Here is a 22,741-nt window from a genome sequence, read left to right on the forward strand (position 1 = left end):
AGGTTCCGATGAAATGTAAACACAGCAAATCTAACCAAACTAAGTTTTAATAACGATCACAGAAAATACAATCAACTCCTTTATTAAACATACTTGTAAGTTTTAACAACAATTTGAAATATATATTAAGGACATATCATATATAGAAATTAGACGTAAAAATTAATTTTGGGAGAAAACAAGCAAAACGAATAACCTCGACGGGAATTATGTCAAAACTGTCATTTGTTTGACGCCATTGTTGCTGCGCATGCGTATTTCGTTCTATCCTAATGCGCATGTTTATTTTCTAGATGGCTTTTTGTAAGATGTATAAAACTTATAAACATTGTTTATTCAACACTAAAATAATTCTATTCTAAATAAAATAAAATAGTTACGTGTAACTTTTATTGTTATTTATGTCATTCAATATTTAATTAGAATTAAATAGTGTTAAAAAAAATAGTTTTTTTTTTATATATAAGTAAGAAATATTTAAAATATTGTATATCGATATAAACTCTAAAGATAACTATATCATTTTATAATATATACCAACACTATTATTAATAATAATATGCCCATCCCCGTATTAATATTTTAAATAATAAATTTCTTTTTTACAGCGATAATTAAAAAGCATACTCAACATTAAATTGAAAAGGTAAAGAACAGGGTAAAGTTCTTAGTTTAAACCTTCAAGTATCGTCGTGGGAATTTAGTATCTGTGTACTTTTTACGTAACAATAACTCAAATTTATTGCCTCTGAGGTAATCTTGAAAGGTGACTTATGGCGAAACTTTGCTTAAAATAAGTGACGATGTACTTTCTAAAGTTTAATTAAATTTTTAACGAATAGCTCTTTAGGGTTAACGTATTAAGATAATACGATTTTTAGTGATAATTGTTTTTTTAATTTATTCCTTACCTCTATATATATATATATTTATAAGCACCACACATACATTGATAGCCATCAATTTTACGAAGCTAAATTTTATATGCTATTCTGCAAAATAAGTAATCTGTTTTTATTTTATTTTTATTTATTGGGATGTTTTGTTGTAAGTACTATGTTTTAATTAAACCAACAACGAATATATACGAATAAATTTCGCAGTATTATCGGGTATAAAGTAATTCAATTTCTTTTAAAAATCTTTTATACATTTTGAGTACATCTTACCCTATATCTTCAACATAACATTCTCAAGTGTATGATCTGTAGTTAAGATGAAACCACAATCTCTGATTAATTTTAAATGTAGAAGGCGCTGAGTATATCGCAAACACGGTTTTCGATTTGCAACATGGATACGCGTAGATTACATCGCTTTGGGTACAACTCACGTGTTATATTGCTTCGTACAAATGCAAACGTTGCAACGGCACTACCACGAGTTCTTGAAAATAAGTGATGCTGTAGCATATATGTATTGGTCTTTATTTTAACGAGTAAAATAATAATATGAAGTTATCAATAAATTGATGAAGAATTGAAAAGAAAACAAAATCTACGAACACGTTACCTTGTTAGTTATAATTTCATCCATCATTTTTAAGCTACGGCCTGGAATTCCTCTGGAACTCCTCCTGGAAATCATAGGATTCTTAGATCACTACGTGTTGTGGTACCTTCAACTTTCTTAAAATTCACCAGTCGTTCTATGAACACACCTTTATCTCCTTCACCTTTATAAATATGAAAAATAGATTAAAAAAAAATTAACATAGACTACTTCCTCTTGATTATAATCTGTTAGGTATAGGTTAGTTGTTAGTATAGGTTCTAGCATTTCATCGGCATATACCTAATATGCCGATGAAATGCTAGAAATGATAAGATAATACTTGACACGACAAACTAGAATAGTACCATAGTAGCTCACAAGTGTATTAAGAATGAGACAGCAAGTGTGAAATTGCATGAATACGACTTCGCTCTGACTATTTTGATATTATCAAGATACAATATGTATCCCATCAAAAATATAAATGTGAAATGAGAGCCAAGCTCAATATTATGATATATGATTTGGTTGTTGACTTCAACGACAAAAGAATTGAGATCTAAATGGGTGCCAAGTTCAATGGTCAGTCCCGAAATTTATTTATAGCAACATAAAATATTAAAATATCATTTCTTCTTATAACTTAGGATAATATATTGAAGTCTAAGGTCTGACTTGGTTAGTCCTCACATACGAATCATACTCACTATATTGACGCCAGTCACAGCGTGTATTTCATATTCTTGTTAAATTATTACATGAAAACCTACTGTTTGTGTTATTGTACTACCTGTTTGTTTTATATTAGGTAGGTTAGGTATGTCTGTTATATATTAATTTGATACAATTAATGTGTTTTTCTATTCAATTCAATTGAGTTCTAATAAAATTCCAACTATTAAAATATCAAAATTAAATAGTGCAAGCTCGTCTGGGTGGGTACTACCCACTTATCAGACATTCAACCGCAAAACAGCAATACTTGTTATCGTTGTGTTTCGGTTTGTACGCTGAGTGAGCCAATATAATTACAGGCACAAGGAACATAAAATTTGAGTTTCCGTCGTTGGTGGCGCATTGGCGATGTAAGCAATGGTTCACATTTCTTACAATGCCAATGTCTATGGGCGTTGGTGACCACATACCACCAGGTGGGCCATATGCCCGTCCGCCTACCTATTATATAGAAAAACGTAAAGAGGTACTAAGTTATTTCTCTGCAAAATAACCTCAGACATTAAACACTATGGTAAACTGCTACCATCTTAGATTTCGGTAAAAACAATATGGTTTAAAAAAACTGTTACATTTTTAATCCTTCGGCAATTTTCTCTCCGACTAAGTACGCATATTAAGCTGTATTACATAATATATTAATACTAAAAATATAGTTTAAATCCGACCTGAAACAATAAATTTGAAATGAAAGTTCCATATCAATAGGATAAAGTGTACACAACAAAATCGTCGAGCAATAATATGGATCAGCTAAATTAAGATTTCATCTGTCTACTTACCTACGCCTATATACGCTAATATTAATGCTACGCTTTGACTTTCGCCGACGCTCATCTGAAATGCCATTTCTTGACGTGTTCCGTGCCTGGAAATGAAGGAAATGGATCGAACGGGAGAGAAAATTTTCATTTACATACATTTCCTTTTATCGACATTTACTTACTAGTATAAATTTAAACATTTATGCTTACATGCTTGTACATGTAGATCATTTTAATCTTGCAAGAATATTTTTTAAATGTCTATTTCGGGTTCTAATGGGTTCTGTACAATATTAAAAACTGAAAAAATATAAACTTGCTTTTATCTCATTTATTTAAGACCAGCTTACCTGTACCTTACCAGGGCCCAATTCTACTAACAAATTATCACTTTATCGCAATCGAATCGAAGCGTGATCGTTGCCGTTTTTCCGTTTTCCTATTATTTAATTTAATTATCGACTATTGTTATAAAAGTAAGGAAGAGAGTTTGGTTTTGACACAACGGTATATGTTAACATCATATCGGTTCGCTTCCGATTCGAATAAATACAGATGATTCAAAGTTGGATCGGAATTCAATCGGGAAAGTATCGTATTCGTTACACATTAGTAGAATTCGGCCTCAGTACTTTAATACATCGTGCAAAATTAACCGTAACGTATTTTAACCAGTTTTTTTAAATATACCGTAGCAGTATAATAAATATGTATAATCGAGTGTAGCCTTTCTAACTATATAACCCGAATTATTACATTATTAAAGTCAGTGCATTCAACATCCAGTCGTTTTAATCGTATCTATCGTAATGTTTCTAAAAGTAGCTGCATTTGAAAGTATAAAAGTCAATATTTATTTATTTCCTATTTATAACAACGTACAACGTTTTAAATGAATGTATTGTTTATTTCGATAAGGATTAATTATTCGTTATATAAGTTTAATACAATTCAATAATATTGTTATATTTCTGGTGGCAATAATAGGTACTACGTTGTGATGTACGTATGATCTTTCTTAATAACTTTATATCCTTTATCATAGATGGCGCTCCAAGCAATAACAATAATCGATTTTATTATGATATTGGTAGTTTGCAGAAATTTAAAATATTTTATGTTTTTAGAAATTTTTACTTATAAATTAATAAAGTTGCGAAATGTAACAAAACTTTATTTTTTATTAATGACTAGCTAAATTTGTTAATATATTCTATAAATATAATAAAAATGTAACTGATCGCTGTCTGTGCATGGAAGATATCTGAGTAAAACTATTATCCTTTATCAACGCAATAAAACTAAAAACAATCATTTGTCTGTGATTTTTTGTCTGTTTGTATGTGCGTTTGTGCACGCTGATCTTAGAAACGGCTTAACTGATTTGAATGCGGTTATCAATAATGTATTGTAGCAAAATTCACTTAAAATTTAGTGTTTGTTTTAAATAAAAAAGTTATGTCAATTAAAAAATCTCAATCATTTAGTCTGTTATATAATAACTGTTCATTTGAATTGGCTGAAACATTAGCTACCTACAAATGAAAGTCTGTAACATGATGATGATAGAAAGTTCATAGGAACAAAACGAAGTTAATAAATGGTCAGTTTCAGATATCTAATAATTTAAATTAAGTATTCCAATGTAAGTTGAGCTCCGATCTATATGATTAATCATATTGAATAGGGTTTAGTTTATTATGGGCACACGTTGTTAAACGCGCCCACGAGTATGTATTAGCATGTAAGTGAGCTGATTGCCGCGCTGCCGCTTTTGAGTTTTTTTCAGCAAACGCACGTATATAGGAAACACACGACGCTCCCTGGTAACAGGGATCTGGTAAACCACTGTCTGCAATCGTTTGTAGTGTATTTTGTTAGGTTAGTATAGTAACTTATTTAAAAAAAATCCTGATTAAACAAGGCTATTTAACTCACTGAAAACTTAATTTCTCTATACTAATGGCATAAATCTGAAGAGTTTGTTTGGTTGAACGCGCTGATCTCAGGAATTGCTAATTCGAATTGAAAAATTATTTTAATGTTGGTAACGTTGGTAAGCTAATTTACGAGAAAACCTATATTATTTTCAAACCAACAGGAGCATCAATGAAAAATGTTGCAAAAACGGGACAAATTTATTTCTTTTGAGAGCTTCCGTTGGGTGCGCTGAGTAAACGGTTAATGTTACACAACAATGAAATCATGTATGTATACAATAGTCAACCATAAAAGATAGACATAGGATTGACTCACTATAACCTTTTGTATGATAATCATTTTTTTATAAAATAATGCAATATTTGTGACGTCGTTTTTATAAACACGGCATTAATTCTTATGTATTAAGATTAGATCATTGTCTGGTATACTTTTACTATTATATAATATTACTTTTTATAGTTTTGACATATTCCAAAAGGTAGGTGAGCAGATTGTTTAAAAATACTCATACTTCGGTATTTGTTTTCGGTTTGTAAATAACTTTGTAAGTTAAATTTTATAGGTTAGGTAGGCATTTCTTTTCGCCGCCGCTTATATTTTTTTGTCATTGTTGTTTCAAGTATGTCGGAATAGATTTAAGGGAATGCTGTTTTACTACAATTAGGCAATTGTATGTTGCCCTATCTAGATCCGGGTGCGACAAAAGCCAATAAATATTAATATTACATGAAAATAAAACAAAAAATGTTATTATACTGAAATAACTTAATTTAAACTTTATAGTATTTCAGTATAACAACATTATTTGTGTTATGTAGATTTATATCTACACTTAGTGATTTTTTAAGTTATACACGGGTGAAACCGCGGGCATATCTAGTATAAACTAAATATGTAAAGTAAATATAAACTTCCAAGATACTAAATAAATAAACAAGATGCTAAAATAGTGTGCCTCTTTTTATTGTAGGTTAATATTATATTAATATATAATATTAAAATTCTTTCTTAGATTAATGCAAATATTTGACATTTTAGGGCATATTATATTTTTGGAATTTTTCATGAATTCATTTTGGTTTGATTCTCAGTGTTTCGAATGTCAAATATTGATCTCTTTGTTCTGAGTTATCGTTTAAAATTTTAAATGATTTTATTTCATAAATGTCTTAAACATTAAATTTATATTCCAATCGGAAAATATTAGACCATTATTTATCAAGCTATTAATATTTAATTTATAGTGAACTCCGTTTTGATTGTTTGAAACTTTTTGATGTTTAATTTATTGTTAAAATATTTAATTTACAGTGACAATATTCAAAATAAAATCAGTTACAATTTATATGATTATTCTGAATCAAATTTAATTATTTTATGCAATAACCCCTGTGAACAGAGTTTAAATAATGTTTGCTTATATTAATTATTATATTACGGTTCCGTGTAATTGTTAAAAAAATAAACTTAGTGAATTGTTTTTTTTTATATATATAAATGTTAAATGAATTTTATAAATTTAAATGGTTTTTTAACATTTTTGCATTGATAAAATAAAATAAAATATACAAATTAGAGACAGTTGAATAAAGGAGGACCGCGTTTTTTGGTGTGATAAAAATACAGTAATATAATCAATAAAAATCTACATTTTAAAACATTTTATGAGTTGAAAAAATATCGCAAGGAACTTCGTGTCTAACGGGGTCACCCGACCGAACATTGTTTCTCAGTTTATTTACCATCGTTAGAATTAGCTATCTATAAAATATTATTTACTTTAATTATAATTATTCATATTACTATTTATTACATTTTAGAGCACCAACCCGCACCACCAACCCGCACTGGAGCAGCGTGGTGGAATAAGCTCCAAAATCTTCTCCTCAAAAAAGGAGAGGAGGCCTTAGCCCAGCAGTGGGACATTTACAGGCTGTTACTGATACTGATACTGACATTTTAGAGACCTACAATTATCTTGTATCATGTTTTTGTGTGTCTATTATATCTTTGTTTGAAGCCGAGATGGCCTAGTGGTAAAAACGCGTGAATCTTAACCGATGATCGTGGGTTCAAACCCGGGCAAGCACCACTGAATTTTCATGTGCTTAATTTGTGTTTATAATTCATCTCGTGCTTAACGGTGAAGGAAAACATCGTGAGGAAACCTGCATGTGTCTAATTTCATTGAAATTCTGCCACATGTGTATTCTACCAACCCGCATTGGAGCAGCGTGGTGGAATAAGCTCCAAACCTTCTCCTCAAAAGGGAGAGGAGGCCTTAGCCCAGCAGTGGGACATTAACAGGCTGTTACTGTATATCTTTGTCAGCATTCGCATCGAAAATACCAGGACTTAGGCTATATCTCAAAAAATGCAACGTATTAATACTATATAGTTTATATACGAACATAATTTATAAATGTGAAATGTTAGTTTCATATCAATAGTACAAGTATTTTTTATTTAAATATGAAAAGAACAAACAAAACATACCTCCTGTATATTTTGCTCTTCTATCCATAGATATGTATGATTATCACTATTTGTTTGAAATGCATAAAATTTAAATATTATTTTAACCCCTATTTTTCATTTTATCTTTTATTGACTATTTTTTTTTTTCGATTTCGATTACAGATAGCGAACAGGTTGTTTCACATTGAATCACATTTGTTTTTATTACGTAAACCAATTTTATTCATAGTCGATACAATGTCTCTTGGCCACTTATCGTTGTTATAAATTTTCATGACAATTAGCCGTCGAGATAAATTACATCACTCATTGGCTGTTGGTCGAGGGACAATATTTGCTTTCCCCCTACCGTTACCCCCCTACAAACAGTCCTTTGTGCGGGTCGCAGTGGAGCCATTATAGGTGCTTGTATTTATTCATTCATTACCTACATTTATGTAATAAGTACGGTTATTATATAAACGTGCTTAATCGCCTAAAGCTCCATGTTAGAGCACATTGGTATATTAGGTAAATTGTTTTGTAATTAAATTTTACAGAATATGAAAAAATATAAAATTATAATAATATAACCTACGTAACAAATAGTAATATTTATAACAATATCAAACTTCCTGTAGATTTATTATAAAAATTAATATTAAAATTACACAGTTGCATTCGAAATTGAATTATAAGTAAGGTGTTAGAATATTTAATTAATAAATTGCTTATTTATACAAACACGATAATTGTAATTGGATTTTTGGTCATTCCGTTGATTTACTGTGATGACGAAATTGCGTGACATGAACACTTTTCAACGAATATAAATTAGCTAATCTTAAAAAATCAAAAGTTAAGTATTTTATTAGTATACCTATCAGATGGTAAAACAATTAAGAAATTAAATATGTTTTTTTCACAAAATATATTTCATCGATACTTTTGTAGCTATTTTGAAACTTCACCGTTATGTATACCATTGGAAATAAAACTACAAAAAAAATATTCAAAACATACAAATTGATATATGTTCTCCTCAATTTTTCAATTTCAGTTAAATTATAAGTTAACACTTTATAAGCTATAAAATGTAAATCAAGTTTAACGCCATCTATGTTTTAGTTTAGGTAATTTGATAGCATGAGCTACTCCCCGGCTAATGGCAAGCAGAGCACAGTACGGTACGGGTCACGAATGTGTCGTATTGATACTACGTCGTAATTTTTCCCCACGCAGGTGTATTAGTAGAGAAGAATCCCACATAGCCGGTTTCTCTATCCCAGAAGATTACCTTTACGAAAGTTTCTAAAGTATCTTAAAATCAATACATTTTTAATATATGTATGGTTATACTGACATATTAAATCGTTTAAATGTTTTATATTTTAAATTCGTAAGTTTTCTACGTATCACTTTTTCGAGGTAAGAAAGTATTTCATATTACCATAGAAAAATAAAATTATTTTGAACATGGAATTACAAAAGAAATATTTCCTATAGATCTAGTAAATCTGTCACATGTGTTATTTAGTCACCATCCCGGCAATAGAGAAAAATTCTTTTTTTTTTTATAGAATAGGAAGGCGGACGGGCATATGGACCACCTGATGGTAAGTGGTCACCAATGCCCATAGACATTGGCATTGTAAGAAAGTTTAACCATCGCTTACATCACCAATGCGCCACCAACCTTGGGAACTAAGATGTTATGTCTCTTATGCCTGTAATTACTGTTAATGTTATTAGAATTGAAAGTTTTAAAATATTTCCTCATAAACTTTCAAAAATGGACTGCTAAGAGATTATCTTTTAAAGAATAATTTAACTTCATTGATAAAAGCGAACAATATGACAGATTCTAAAAGAGTGGTCAAATAGTGATTACATAATTTAGTGAAGAATTAAGTAAGTGTTATAAATTAAAATGCAGTTTAAGGATAAGAACTTTATTGCTCCATCACTAATAGGCGACTAGAGGTAACAAATATGGCGGTTAAGAATTAAATCTTCTATGTATTAAAATTAGTTCCTGGTGACTTCAGCCTTTGCATGCGCTGCGTTGTATGCAATTGACCTAAGGATGTACTCTGGGATCGGGTGGTCGACGGGCAAATGGCTTCCCTGTAACATAAAATAAAATTAGCAAAATCAAACGTTTAAGAAAACACAATATTTAAGAGAGATAATAAGACTTGAGCTCAAACAAATGAGCAAATTTTCGTATCAATAGACATTCAAAACTATCGAAATCATTAAATTCGTTTTTAATTAAATGTAAAAGGTCACTGTCAACTTATTCTTCTATCATAAAAGGCAGCAGATAATAATCTAATAGGTATTCAAACAATTTATGCAAAGTTGAAAGGTCAAATGCAAAGTCTTGTAACATAATTGATTATTTTCCATCTTATCATATATGGCATGTCACCTTTAGATCCCAAGATGTTAAATTTAAATTAAACAGTATCATATAGTTTGCGTAAGATGTGTGAGCACATCATTTGAACATAGTAAATTAATATTTTAAAGAATCATTCTCAGAAGTCAATATTACGTCTTGATTTCGAGACGATTGAGTTCTGAAAACCTCTCGATCTGTTCTGGTATTTTATTGCCAAACTTACCTCGGGTTGGTATCCGTTCTCGTTGGAGACGTATCTCACAGCGTAGACTTGTCCATCAGGACCAGTATAGGAGTTTGAGCCCTGGACTTCAAGAGCCTCGGCTTCCTGTAAGAAACAATCGAAACTTAATTAAATAAATTGTTCAAAGAGCTCTAGTGATATAAAATAATTAAAAAATACATTAATCTGTTAGCTTTATAAATAAGCTCCAACTTATAAGCTTAAATGTTTTCCGATATTACAATTATATTAAAGAAGTTATTTTAGCACGCGGTCAGGCAGTGTTATTTGGAATTTGTAATTTAAATAAACTTAAGAGTGACCTGACCTTTAGGAAAATATCAAGGTTGAACATTTTAATTTATGTACATATTTCGGCTATAAGCTCATCTGCTTTGTAAATGTCATATGATTTAACCTCGGTTTCGTACTGATTAGTAATTTATGATATTACTATTTCCAATGGAGTTAAGATTATTAGTTAAATTAACCTTCTCTCTTTTTATTGTATAACTTAAGCTATTAAGTTAAATTCTGAATCAGAGTTGAGCATAAATCCTGTGATAGTAATAATAATATTAATAGTGTATTTTCAACTTCCAGACTCCGGGCTGCTATTGAGAATTTTCAACAGAAATATTCAATAATTTTATATTGGCCCGACCCCGGTTTTGAACCCAGCTCGGGGTCTCCGGCCTTATATAGCCACTAGACCAACGAAGCAGTCACATCGAGGTCGAGTGAGCATATGATAGCTTTATTTCATGGTCAACATATTAAATATGGGCAATAATATATATAAAATAATAGGCAATAGAAAAAATATTCTGGAGTTTTTTTCAAGTTTTGAACCTTTCATTATATGTACTTACGCTTCCGGGGTTCTTGATGACACCGCTCTCTTGGCCACTAATTCCATTGCTGGTTTTGTAATTGTAGCTATATTGGTCAGGGAAGACATCAGCATTTTGTTCTACAATCTCTGCATGAGCTTCCTCTCTGTTGAGGTGGGAAACATCAGCAGCGGCGACGGCCACGAGGGCTAGGATTGCAACGAAGGATTTCTGGAAACAAAATAAGAGATTTAATAATAACTAGAGTTATTTAAATTTAATAAAATAACTTGATCACAATAAATAATTAAATTGATGATGGCAGAACTAAGAAGGTCTTATTCTAAGCATGATAAAAAAAATTTAGGATGATACTGATTTTTCCACCGTATCACATATACGGTGGAAAAATAAGATTTTTTTTTTCATCGCTTACACCCATTTTGTTTTAGCCCCTATAAAGGACGTTAATAATATTTTAGGAGACAGTAAATATTTTAGCTTTGACATTTCAAATCGTGTCGAATGTCTCTGTGTAATCTATGTTGTAAGGCCTGAACCCACACTCACCATGATGTGTGTCAAAGTTAGCAGACGATGTATAACTGTGATTATAAAATTATCGTCACGCATTTTATACTCGTCGGAATCACTTGATTATGGGTCTTTGTATCGACATTTGCATTATTTTGCAACAAAGAGGCTCTGATCTTCAATGTGATTCGTTTTTTTTACTATGTGAACATTTAGGTTAAGGTTAGTTTTTTATATATCACATGCGGTCAGTTTATAAAAATGTTAATAAGTGATCAAACCTGATTATATAAAATTGGAATAAAATACCTATTTTCCTTATGATGCTTGTTAAAATATTTAGTGCATTTTTTATATACATATATAAATCTTCTGTACGTGTATTTCACTCAACTCCTAATGGCCTAAACCAAATTTGATGATTTCTTTTGTGTGTGTTAGAGTGGATATTACTAAAATAAAATATAGCCTATGTTACTTCTGGATAAAGTAGCTAAAAATGGTGTGGCATTATTCAAATCGGCTCTGGAGTTTCAGATTTTATCGATTACAAACAAAACGATACTTTCCTATTTATAATATTAGTAGGTTTAGCAACGTCATTATATATTAAATTCTGCAGAGCATTTCACATACCAAAGGAAAAAATTACAGTTCATGTAAAAAAATATTTGTTATCAGTTACAATATTACAAATATAATTTAAAAAATTGCGAATTAGCGTTTCATACTGGAACTCTCAATACTTAATGCCTAACAAGATTCTTATTCGCAGTAGAATCAGTCAAGTGCTTGTAAAAGTCTTTATATGTATAAAATATACTAAGCTATATATAAAAGAATAACTATATCTACAATATAAATTATATATACAAAAAACTGATTGACTGGCATACGGGTACCTTTTACAAAGTAGGTTAGGACTAAGGAAAGGTTTTTAAAAATTTAACACCTAAAGTAGTGATAAAGGGGATGTAAATTTGTATGAAGATCGTACAATCCTAAATTATGAAGCGAGCGAAGACGCTAATATACATTTATATTTTTGTATTTAATGCCTATTTAATTATTTTGCTTATTGCAATTTTTTTTGCTTATTTTATCATAAAACTAATTTATTTATTATATTGGAGCAGACGCAACGCTGATCAGGGGATTACATGATGTTGAAAACTTTAGTCTTTTCGACACATTTTGTTTGACTAGATCACCTTTAATAAATAAGATACAAAAACGACGATAATAATGATTATAATAGTAATAGTAATAACATACATATATAATATAACCTTGTCACGAAATATTATGTTAATCGAAATATTTAAGCTTGTTTCTTTGTTGTCTGTTTTAGATATATATTATAATATTTATGAATATACTTCAATAATACGTATTATACATCATTATTTTGATTTATAATATGATTTGACCGAAATTCCATTCGCAGCGTGCGTTATAAAAACTAGGTTTTTGACTACAAATCAAAATAATCCATGAATAGAACACTGATGAACAAAGAGGTTTCCATTAAGGATAAAATTGATGTATTTAACGCAATAAGGCCTTAAGTATTAACCAAAAGAACCAAAAATGTTAATCAAGTGGTGGGTAATAGCATAAAGACAGCTTTTCATTTAAGGATATGATTTGTTGCTTATGACTCTGCTTAACTGCAGCTTAGATATATGTGTCAGAATTTATCCAGTAGAGTGATGATTTTGAAATATCCCAATACAGTGGGTCCCTTCTTTTAAATATTGTAATTGATTTTGTGTACCTAAATTCATCAATAGATGGCGTTAGTGACTTTAATATTCTTTTGAAATTACTCTGTAGTTTAGTTGAAGTCTACTTAAAGTATTATGTCTATAATTAATTTAAATAAAATAAAATTTGCCTTGGGTTCGAATGTCTGTTCATTCAGTTCCACTTCCTCTCAGAATACACTTTCACTTCAACACGTTAGGATATCAAACGTTATCATATTCGTTAATAAAGGCGTGTAATGTAATGTTATATTTATTATTGAAATTTGAAATATATTTGTATTAAAACATCTTCATATTCGGCTAAGTTTGTTATCAACCTCAAGATAGCATTATGGCTTAAGTTCTAAGTGTCTCTAGGGATAACCAATTGTCAAATATATTGGCTATACAGTCTGACAGATTAATTTGTATTGCAATGTATTACAAGTCACGTCGTTATCTTGGCTACGTTCAACATACATCACCGAATTGCATATTCAGATATATAATTGCTTTGCAAAGAAAATTTGTTTTGTAATTGGAATGAGATCAAACGATTTAATACATTAATATACTTTCATAAGATTTTATGTGAGGGAATTATGTGGAGACTTATTTTGTTTCGTTTCTTTGTTTCGCCATAGACATTTTAAATTACTCATGTTATTTGTATATAAACATAAAAAACTAACGCGTATTACAACTTGCAATACGTGGTATAATTCTGCCCCAGACACCTGCGATGCGCGAACGCATATTATAAACGAACCAAAACTTTATTTTAAGACAGTGATGAATGACGTAACAATTTATTATATGTACCTTCATTTTGTTGGTGAATTATTATAAAGTTTAGTTAAATTGAAAATTCGAATAAATTAATAAAACTTTCAGTAGCAGCCCGGAGTCTGAAAGTTGAAAGTGTGTACACTCTCGTCCTTCGGAAAGCACGTAAAGCCGTTGGTCCTGCGCTTGAACTCTTTCCGGTCGTGTCGGATTGACGTCCCATCGGATTATGAGAACTAGGGAATAGAAAGTGCACCTGTGTTTGCGCACACACTGGTGCAATGTAATATCTCCTGCGCAGTTGGCTAATCTCTCTTGAGATTGAACGCCGTGGCCGAAATAGATCTGGAGGATCTACGATATTAAGATATAACCCTCGTGCTTGTCATTACCCTGTATCCTTATCAATATTATAACTGCGAAAAGGACTGTTTTCTTAGCGCTTTCATCTCTTAATTACTCAATCGATCAAAATTAAATTTTACATACAAGACGCGAGTGCGAGCTACGGGCGGAAAGTAGTATTTTATATTTTTTTAAATAAAAGCCTATTCAAGTGTTGTTTGAGTTTTAATCATTGAAGTACGCTGATTTAGGCGCTGCCTTTATAGGCAATAGGTCAAATGGTTGGTATTGGAAGTTAAAAAAACTAACGTCTATTAAAAAAATATAATAATAAAAAATATAAATAAGTCTTAATAATTCTGCATCGTAACAGGTGAGCTGACAAAATAAATGACTAAATTAATATTTAAATGTAAAATTAATTCAAAAAATAATATCACGATCATACAAAGTGCTTCTTTAGGGTTCGTTCGTAGATAATTAATTAAATTAAAAAAAATCTAGATACAGAATAAAAATATATTTTACTATTGAATGACAGTTTACCTTCTCGATTCATATGCAATGACGAATGTTTTTCGACGTAATGACTGGACTTAATTTTAAATTAAAATATTTTTTTTAAGACACTTCGCCCTAATTGATTTGATTTGATTGATGAAATAACATGTCCTATCCTAAAAACCTTATATTGTCCTGTTTTTCTTATAGATGAAGCAATTTGTATGTATTTTGTTTGTTTAGTATATAAGTATATTAGCTTTACATTGCCACGGAACACCCAATATCTACTTGAAATGACATATTTTATAAATTTTAAGTTTTCTCTAATGTCATTCATTTAATTCACTATAAACGAGTTTTAAGAACTTTTTGAAAAAAAAATTACATATATTAGTAAAAAATAATAATATTACTAACGTAATAAAAAAATAGGTTCGTGTAAAATTACCGGTATTATTTTATGTAACTACTAGCTACCTATCTATTATTTATTTATTGGAAAGTTTAAATTATAAATAGTTATAAAATAAATCTAAACAGATTATACAATATTTGTACATACATAAGATTTTATTATAAGTTCATAAAAAATGTCTAGACAATTTTACATAAATTAACTATAATGAAATTACTGTCAAGCCGGTCTAACCGCCCGTAATGTGGCACTCGCCCCATGCGTTTTCATTTCCATATGTTTATTTCAATATCTTGTAATATATCCAACTAATCTACATTAAAATATAAGTTTTTTACACAAAACTCTTAAGTTTGACTTGCTAGTTGCCCGTAATATTATACTTCGTAAGCCCACTGGATAAGTATCACTTACACTTCTCTTATTCTAAACAAGAATATTGATATTAATTTGCTAATAGATCTGTTATATGCACTGCTATCAGTTCTTGATTAATATATCTTTATTTATAATACAACAATATTTTTATTCCAATATTGAAGACGGCTATTTTTTCGTTATTTTTTGTTTAAGTATATGTATCTTAAAAGCATACAAAATATTAGTTATAAAACAATATTATTTATTTCCCAATTTTAAGCGTTACTTAAATCCTGAAGAGAAAACTTTTTTGTATATGTTTATAGGCTGATAATGTCCCACTCCTTTGAAGGGAAATGTTGTACATAATAATATATCTGCAGTAATTATTGAATTACTTTTTGTATGGTGATGTAAGGGAAGGGAGAATAGAATTCCGATCATGAGTTCTAAATCTATGTAAATGTATATAAATGTATGTATGTGTGTATGTATGTGTATATGTAATGTGTCCCTGTTCTTTATCAGTCCAAAAACTTGCCTTTGCTTCACCACAGGCATTTTATCCCCTTGTTGAGGCGTCATTGTATATGTGTAATTTTAGAATTAGAGTTTTTAATCGCATCAACCATTCTAGATCGGGCACAAATAATGGTAGTAGTAAGTAGTAGTAAGTAGTAACAGCCTGTTAATGTCCCACTGCTGGGCTAAGGCCTCCTCTCCCTTTTTGAGGAGAAGGTTTGGAGCTTATTCGACCACGCTGCTCCAATGCGGGTTTGTGGAATACACATGTGTAATAATGGTAGTACGGCAACTATATTACTTGTAATAATCACGAATTGTCATCTAATAAATAATACTTGGAACATTAGAGTTCTTTACTCTATCTTTCTTTCCAACCTTACAACGAACTTCATAATGGAACTTTTTAACTGAAGTCAAAATGCAAAACATTCATTTCTTGGCAAACTGGAAGCGAAGAAAATTTTTAAATCATCATATATTTTCATTTGAAAGTGATAAGATTATTGATTTAAAATAAAAATCAATTGTACTCATAAAGCCGTCTTAAGTCTTTTACGTCACAATTTCTGGAAAAATCTCTTATATTTTTGCGCAAATACATAACATTATCAGACATATATTGATTAAAAATATATGTAATATTCTAAATATTTCCCTTTTAATGTTAACATGACTATTTTTTGTTCAATATATTGAGTTAAACTGATCTAACATAATCTTTATCGCCAGGTATTAAAACAACAAGACATTATTTTTTTATCACACTATATTTAAATCTTTTCCTATGCTTTACGATGTTTTAAACAAAAACAAACAAACTATCCACAGAACGGTGATCATAATAAGGTCATGGTGGTTAGCTTAGACGGTTTTCCTGGTGACGACTGGGGCTGGGTGGTCGGCGATGTATTGGAGACTGCGGAGGATCAGCTCTGGGATTGGTGGTGAGACGGGAATGTGGCTGCCCTGTGAAACAGAAATTAAATAATCAGAATATATATAATAATATTGAAAATAATTAAATAAAATAATGAAAAAGATGATTGAAAATTACAAACGAAAAATTTTCGACACAACAATTTTCGAAAAATATACAAAAAAATATCAGATAATCATAAGATCAAGGTTTACTGTATAAGTATATAGCTGGTCCCCGCAACTACGTCTGTATGAATGTCAATTTGATGACAATATAATTTAAAAAAACAATTTCACTTTCTGTTACTCTCTGTACTCTTTTTGTATACACTCGTTTTTTTAATAAAATTTGTCAATGTACAGTTTTAGGATTCTACTTTTTTAATAATATAATAGAAGACTAATTAAAAGTTACCTCTAAATGACCGAATGCAATATTTATTGATCCATATTAAGGTACTTACAGTGGGCCTGTATCCATTTTCGTCGGAGATGTACTCTAAGTTGACGGGAGTGCCATCAGGGGCGTTGTATCGGACGGAACCCTTAACTTCAAGAGCGGCGTTTTCCTAAAACAAAATGATATAATCATTAATTGTATCTTTATGTGTGAATCAGCGTATTAAACGTTATACAAAGCAGCTCCGTTAAAAAATTACCTTTTATTAATTATTTTCCTTTAATTTAAACCAGTATTAAATATTTAGTTCTTGACTAGATATTTAATAATTGACAGAATATGTTGTTTTATAATAAACATTGTTTTAATCGATATTTCATGTATTAGTTTTCGCAATACCTGCTTGTAACAAAGTGAAATTTATTGTTAATTTAATGAATAATTTGCTAGCTTTCAGCCTCTCCCCCGAAACAAGAATTGAATCATTAAAATAACTCTTTGAAGCTTTCAATTTAATTTAATCAATTGTGAATTACGCATAAAGACCCTTTTGACATCGAAATTACAGCGTATGAGCTTCAAATGCAATTTGTAAAATAATTTTTAGTTTTTTTAAGTGATTTATTACTCGAAAATCTACTAATTTAATTTTAAATTTTAAATACTATTATAGAGAAATTTTCACCGGATGAATTTATACATTTTTATAGTTTGCACTTACAGAGTTTGGGTTCTTCACGACACCCTGAGCTTGGGAGACGATGCCATTGCCGGTTTCTTGAGCGTACTCGAAGTGACCCTCGGGATGGATTTCGTAATCGGATCTTAAGATAGGGGCTTGAGATTCGTCAGATCTGACGACGTGGGAAACGTCAGCGGCGGCGCAGGCCACGGCGACGGCGAGGACAACTAGGAATTTCTGAAACGAGTTAAATAGTAAAAATAAGTATTACTTAAATATAAAATTTTGATCGACTCTGTCAATAATTTATAGAGCTTCTCCGCCACTTATATTTAACTAAATAAGATCAGGAAAAGCTGCCAACATACTTGCCACCATGCCATGTGGTCATTATTTAGTTGAAATTAAATTATCAAACAATTTATGACAAAATATAAAATATAAATGTAATATTCATTTCATTGAATTTAATAAGTTTGAAGACAATTATAATCATTTAGTTATCATAAAATTGTATTAAATAACTTAATATCTGAGACAAATTAAAGTTCTTACCATTTTGTAAGTGGGTTATCGGGCCTGATTGACAGTCTGACTAAAATATTTTGGCTGCGGCTTTATATAGGTAACGTTCGGAATCAAGATGCGAATTCATTATCTTCTTGTTTCGTATAATCTTGTCGTACCTGTTCAATTCTGCTCTATACTTAATGACATTTATTAATATTTTTTAAACAACGATACGCGGCATTTGAGTATGAAGCAGAAATCTTGCGTCTTTAACTTCTAAATGTTCTAAATTCACTGACAGTATAATAAAATACAATAATTCAAAGATATGTAGTTCTATTTTTTTTTTCGTTAAAAATGTAGGTATATATTATGTGAGATTTACTGTATCACATAATCTATTTGCTATTTGACGCTTTGTGAAAGAAAAAAAAAGGAAGTAATTGACAATTTAAGCAGATTTAACGAACTACCGATATTTGTCGAATTAATTGGATCAATATCACAGTTTGTACTACATCTATTTCCCTCTCTCCGGTCGTTACTATTATTTTTTTTAAAGAATAGGAAGGCGAACGAGCATATGGGCCACCTGATAGTAAGTGGTCACCAACGCCCATAGTCATTGGCATTGTTAGAAATGTTAACCATCGCTTACATCACCAATGCGCCACCAACCTTGGGAACTAAGATGTTATGAAAATATCTGATGAGTGGGTGGTACCTACCCAGACGAGCTTGCACAAAGCTCTTCCACCAATAAAAAGGACCAATGTTGCTTTTCGAGGCACAGGAATATAATAATGACAACTTAGATTTTTTTCTGGCGTGAATCTACGCTAGTTGAACGCAAGAAAATTTATTAAAATACATCACAATGTTTTTTTAACATTTGTCACGTATGCAACTTTATAAATCCTACAATGCAGTAAACAAGGTTTTCATTTTTGTAACAACCTTTGTCATATATTTATTTGTACCATTAAAACAAATGAAACCCACAAAATAAAACAATGAAAAATTAACAAAATATAGTCGACATGAGTTATTTTATGTATAAAAAGGTGGGCGGACGAGCAAATGGGCCACCTTGTTGTTAGTCACCATTGGCTATAGGAAATCTTGGCATATTGGAACTTGTAAGTTCTTAAGAGTCCGATTAAGCTAATGTTAATGCCACTTATGACTCTCGCAGACCGGTAGCACCATTTTCTGTTGTGTTTAATGATCTGAAACTGAATTACTGGTGTTAGGGCTTTGTGCAAGCTCGTCTGGGTAGGTACCACCCATTCATCAGATATTCTACCGCAAAACAGCAGTACTTGGTATTATTGTGTTCCGGTTTGAAGGGTGAGTGAGCCAGTGTAATTACAGGCAGGAGGGACATAACATCTTAGTTCCCTAGGTTGGTGGCGCATTTTCGATAAAAGCGATGGTAAACATTTCTTACAATGATAATGTCTTGGCGTTGGTGACCACTTACATATACAATAAAAAAAAATCATTTCGAGGTGGAAACGTAGAAAATTACTAAGCTGTACTTTAACTTCTAAGTTTGCTTATTTTTGCACACCTAAAGCTTTTTTTATATAATTTTTATTATTTATTTTAAAAAAATGCCAGGCCCAGAGAAGTTTTGAAATATTTCTGAATATGAACGTGGACAAAAGTTACTTCTGTTGACAATAATGAGTTTTTGTCTATGTGTTTATCGATAGAAGGGATTTTTTGCCAATAATGCTCGGAACCTTTTATTCTAAATATACCTAATGTTACAATAATTGATTTATTTATTTATTTTTTCAAATAACTTCATAAGGGATCATTAGATAGTCGACAGAGTGTGACATATCATGTATTGTCGACAAGAAAAAAGATATTAAATAAATATATAACATAAAAATATTAAACGTCACATATAAATATATAGATCAAGTTGTATATACATAGAGAATGGAGGCCTGCATACGCAGGCCGCCCATCGGAGCGTCGCGGTAGCATGCGCAAGCGATCCCGGGGCGCTTTTCGTTGTGACGGAAAGGGTACCGCTGGATTTTTAGTGGGTATTCCGTTGTACGGGGCGCACTCGGCGCCTCGGACATCAGCGAGCCCCACTGTTCCCGTGGGGGAAACGCGTAATGCGTTTTTCCAGCGTAAAAAAAAAAGTTGTATATACATACAGCAAGTTACTTTCTGAGCGCTATATGTGTTCAAGATATAAGTCCAAGATGTTTTCATACGGCGCGAAAAATGTCACCTTTTCATAGAATGACCTAAATTCATGATGTAATAAAATCTTGCTGCGTAAAAAAAAAAATTATTTTCGATAAAAAACTAAAAATAAAATACGGCTTATAATTAACGACATAATAAAGCCGCTGGTTTGGCGCCTCTCTCCGGTCGTGTCGGTTTGCCTTCGGTTTATGAGAGTTAGTGAATAAAAAGTATTTGCGTGTAACCCTTATTTAAATAAACGGCGTGTGTTCGTATTTCTTCTCCTTTAAAGAAGATTCTTAAGAACATCTTGATGGTTCTTAGCTTGTGGTAGTTAGCCCCGCTGCCGTCATTCAAATTTTTTTTTATACTTAGATACCATTTTTAAATGTTTCATCTATAAATCATTTCAATATATTCATTACTTATTAAATTAATTATTGGTAAAAAAATATTGCTTATTACAAAAAAAAATATATTTCTATTAGTATTGGGATAAAATCTTTATTTTATAGGAAGTCGGGACAGGCGGCTGGTGTACTGTAATATAATGGCCACTGTAGTCGAAATGCCGTCAGGAAGACTTCATTAATTGCTATAGATATCGTTTCATAAGCAAAACGTATTACTTCGATTTTTTTAATTCGATTCACATTAATATATATTATTATATATTAATTAATATATAAATATTAAGTCTGCATATTCATGGCGTATTCCTTTAAATATTAACCTAATAACCATTTGTACCAAAACATGCATGAGAATTCCTATGGATATCGTTTCATAACCAAAACGTATTACTTCGAATGTTTTAATACGATTCACATTAATTTATATATATTACAAATATAAATGTATGATAAAAATTTAATCTTGCAGCTATATTCATCAATTTTCGCAAAAAACTTAAAATAAAATTAGGATAACGACCATTATATACATATAACTATACTATATATAATAACTTGGGATTAATTCTTTATCTTATACGAATTTAAGACTGTCTTTATCTGCCTTGTACTGTAATAGTGTTTATAATGGCCACCACCAGGAAAACTTCATTAATAACTTATGCCAAGAATGTTTTAGGTCACGATAAACGATTAAATACAAGGCGAGAAAATTTGTATTATTGAAAAAAATATTTTCTTCTAGTAAAAAATCTTAATAAGTATAAAAAGTGCACTTTCTTGTAACTATAAAATAAATGACGAAATGTCATTCATGGATGTTCTTACTGATTCCTATCACACAAATACTTATGAAATGAAAAGGTTTAATCAAATATTTTTAGTCAACGTCAAGTATGAATTTCGTAATTATGTTAAAACGTTCTTGTAGGTTAACTAAAACACGAGTTTTATGTCCATTAATGTTATTGCTACTACGAGTAACTTTGAAGATTCCAAGCGTTGTGACTGCAAAGTATTTTTACTTCGCTCGAATGACCTTACCTCTACGGATACTACGTTCGATTTACGACTAAAACTTTAATTAGATCTATTGAACTAGACTAATTTTACAGACAAAGAGTGTAAATTTGTTCATGTAATTGTGTAATTTATAAATGAAAAAAGGAAACTTTAAGAAGGTAGCAGGAACTTTGTAATTAAATGAAAAGTGAATGAAATGAATACCAATGTGATAGTAACAATAAACCCTGTTAATAATAAAATTGTCACGCAAATTATTATCAAGAAATTTCATTTTTTTACTACATTAAGTTGATCTCTAAATCTTGATCACATTTTATTTAAATAAAATTTAATTTTTTCACAACACGGTCCAATTGTTCTCATGGAGCATTCGGATGTACGCTACACCGATGTATTTGCGTGATGCGGCTACAAATTTACAGTCAGACAGACAAAAAAACTGAAAACTGTTATTTTGGCTTCTGTTGCTTTAATAAATATTCGTATTTATTTCTATATCTATAA

At 30.5% G+C, this 22,741-nt stretch overlaps 1 protein-coding gene across 1 annotated transcript; it reads right to left on the bottom strand.

Annotated features, from left to right (window-relative positions):
• Window positions 1-9,336: 9,336 nt before the first annotated feature.
• On the bottom strand, window positions 9,337-11,451 carry LOC126773874 (cuticle protein CP14.6-like). The gene is made up of 4 exons (XM_050495099.1): window positions 11,428-11,451; window positions 10,897-11,088; window positions 10,025-10,129; window positions 9,337-9,521 (listed from the first exon to the last, which is right to left on the bottom strand). The coding sequence occupies exons 1-4, from the start codon at window positions 11,428-11,430 to the stop codon at window positions 9,423-9,425; spliced, it is 399 nt and encodes a 132-aa protein (XP_050351056.1). The 5' UTR covers window positions 11,431-11,451; the 3' UTR covers window positions 9,337-9,422.
• Window positions 11,452-22,741: the final 11,290 nt, after the last annotated feature.

The sequence above is a fragment of the Nymphalis io genome, chromosome 15, assembly GCF_905147045.1.
Source record: "Nymphalis io chromosome 15, ilAglIoxx1.1, whole genome shotgun sequence".
NCBI lineage: Eukaryota > Metazoa > Arthropoda > Insecta > Lepidoptera > Nymphalidae > Nymphalis > Nymphalis io.

What these genes read in the sequence shown, in the direction of transcription:
- LOC126773874 (XM_050495099.1), bottom strand. An exon ending in TCATCAAGAACCCCGGAAGC is followed by an intron (nt 10,130 to 10,896) that starts GTAAGTACATAT and finishes TGTTTCTTACAG; the next exon opens with GAAGCCGAGGCTCTTGAAGT. An exon ending in AGAACGGATACCAACCCGAG is followed by an intron (nt 9,522 to 10,024) that starts GTAAGTTTGGCA and finishes TTTATGTTACAG; the next exon opens with GGAAGCCATTTGCCCGTCGA.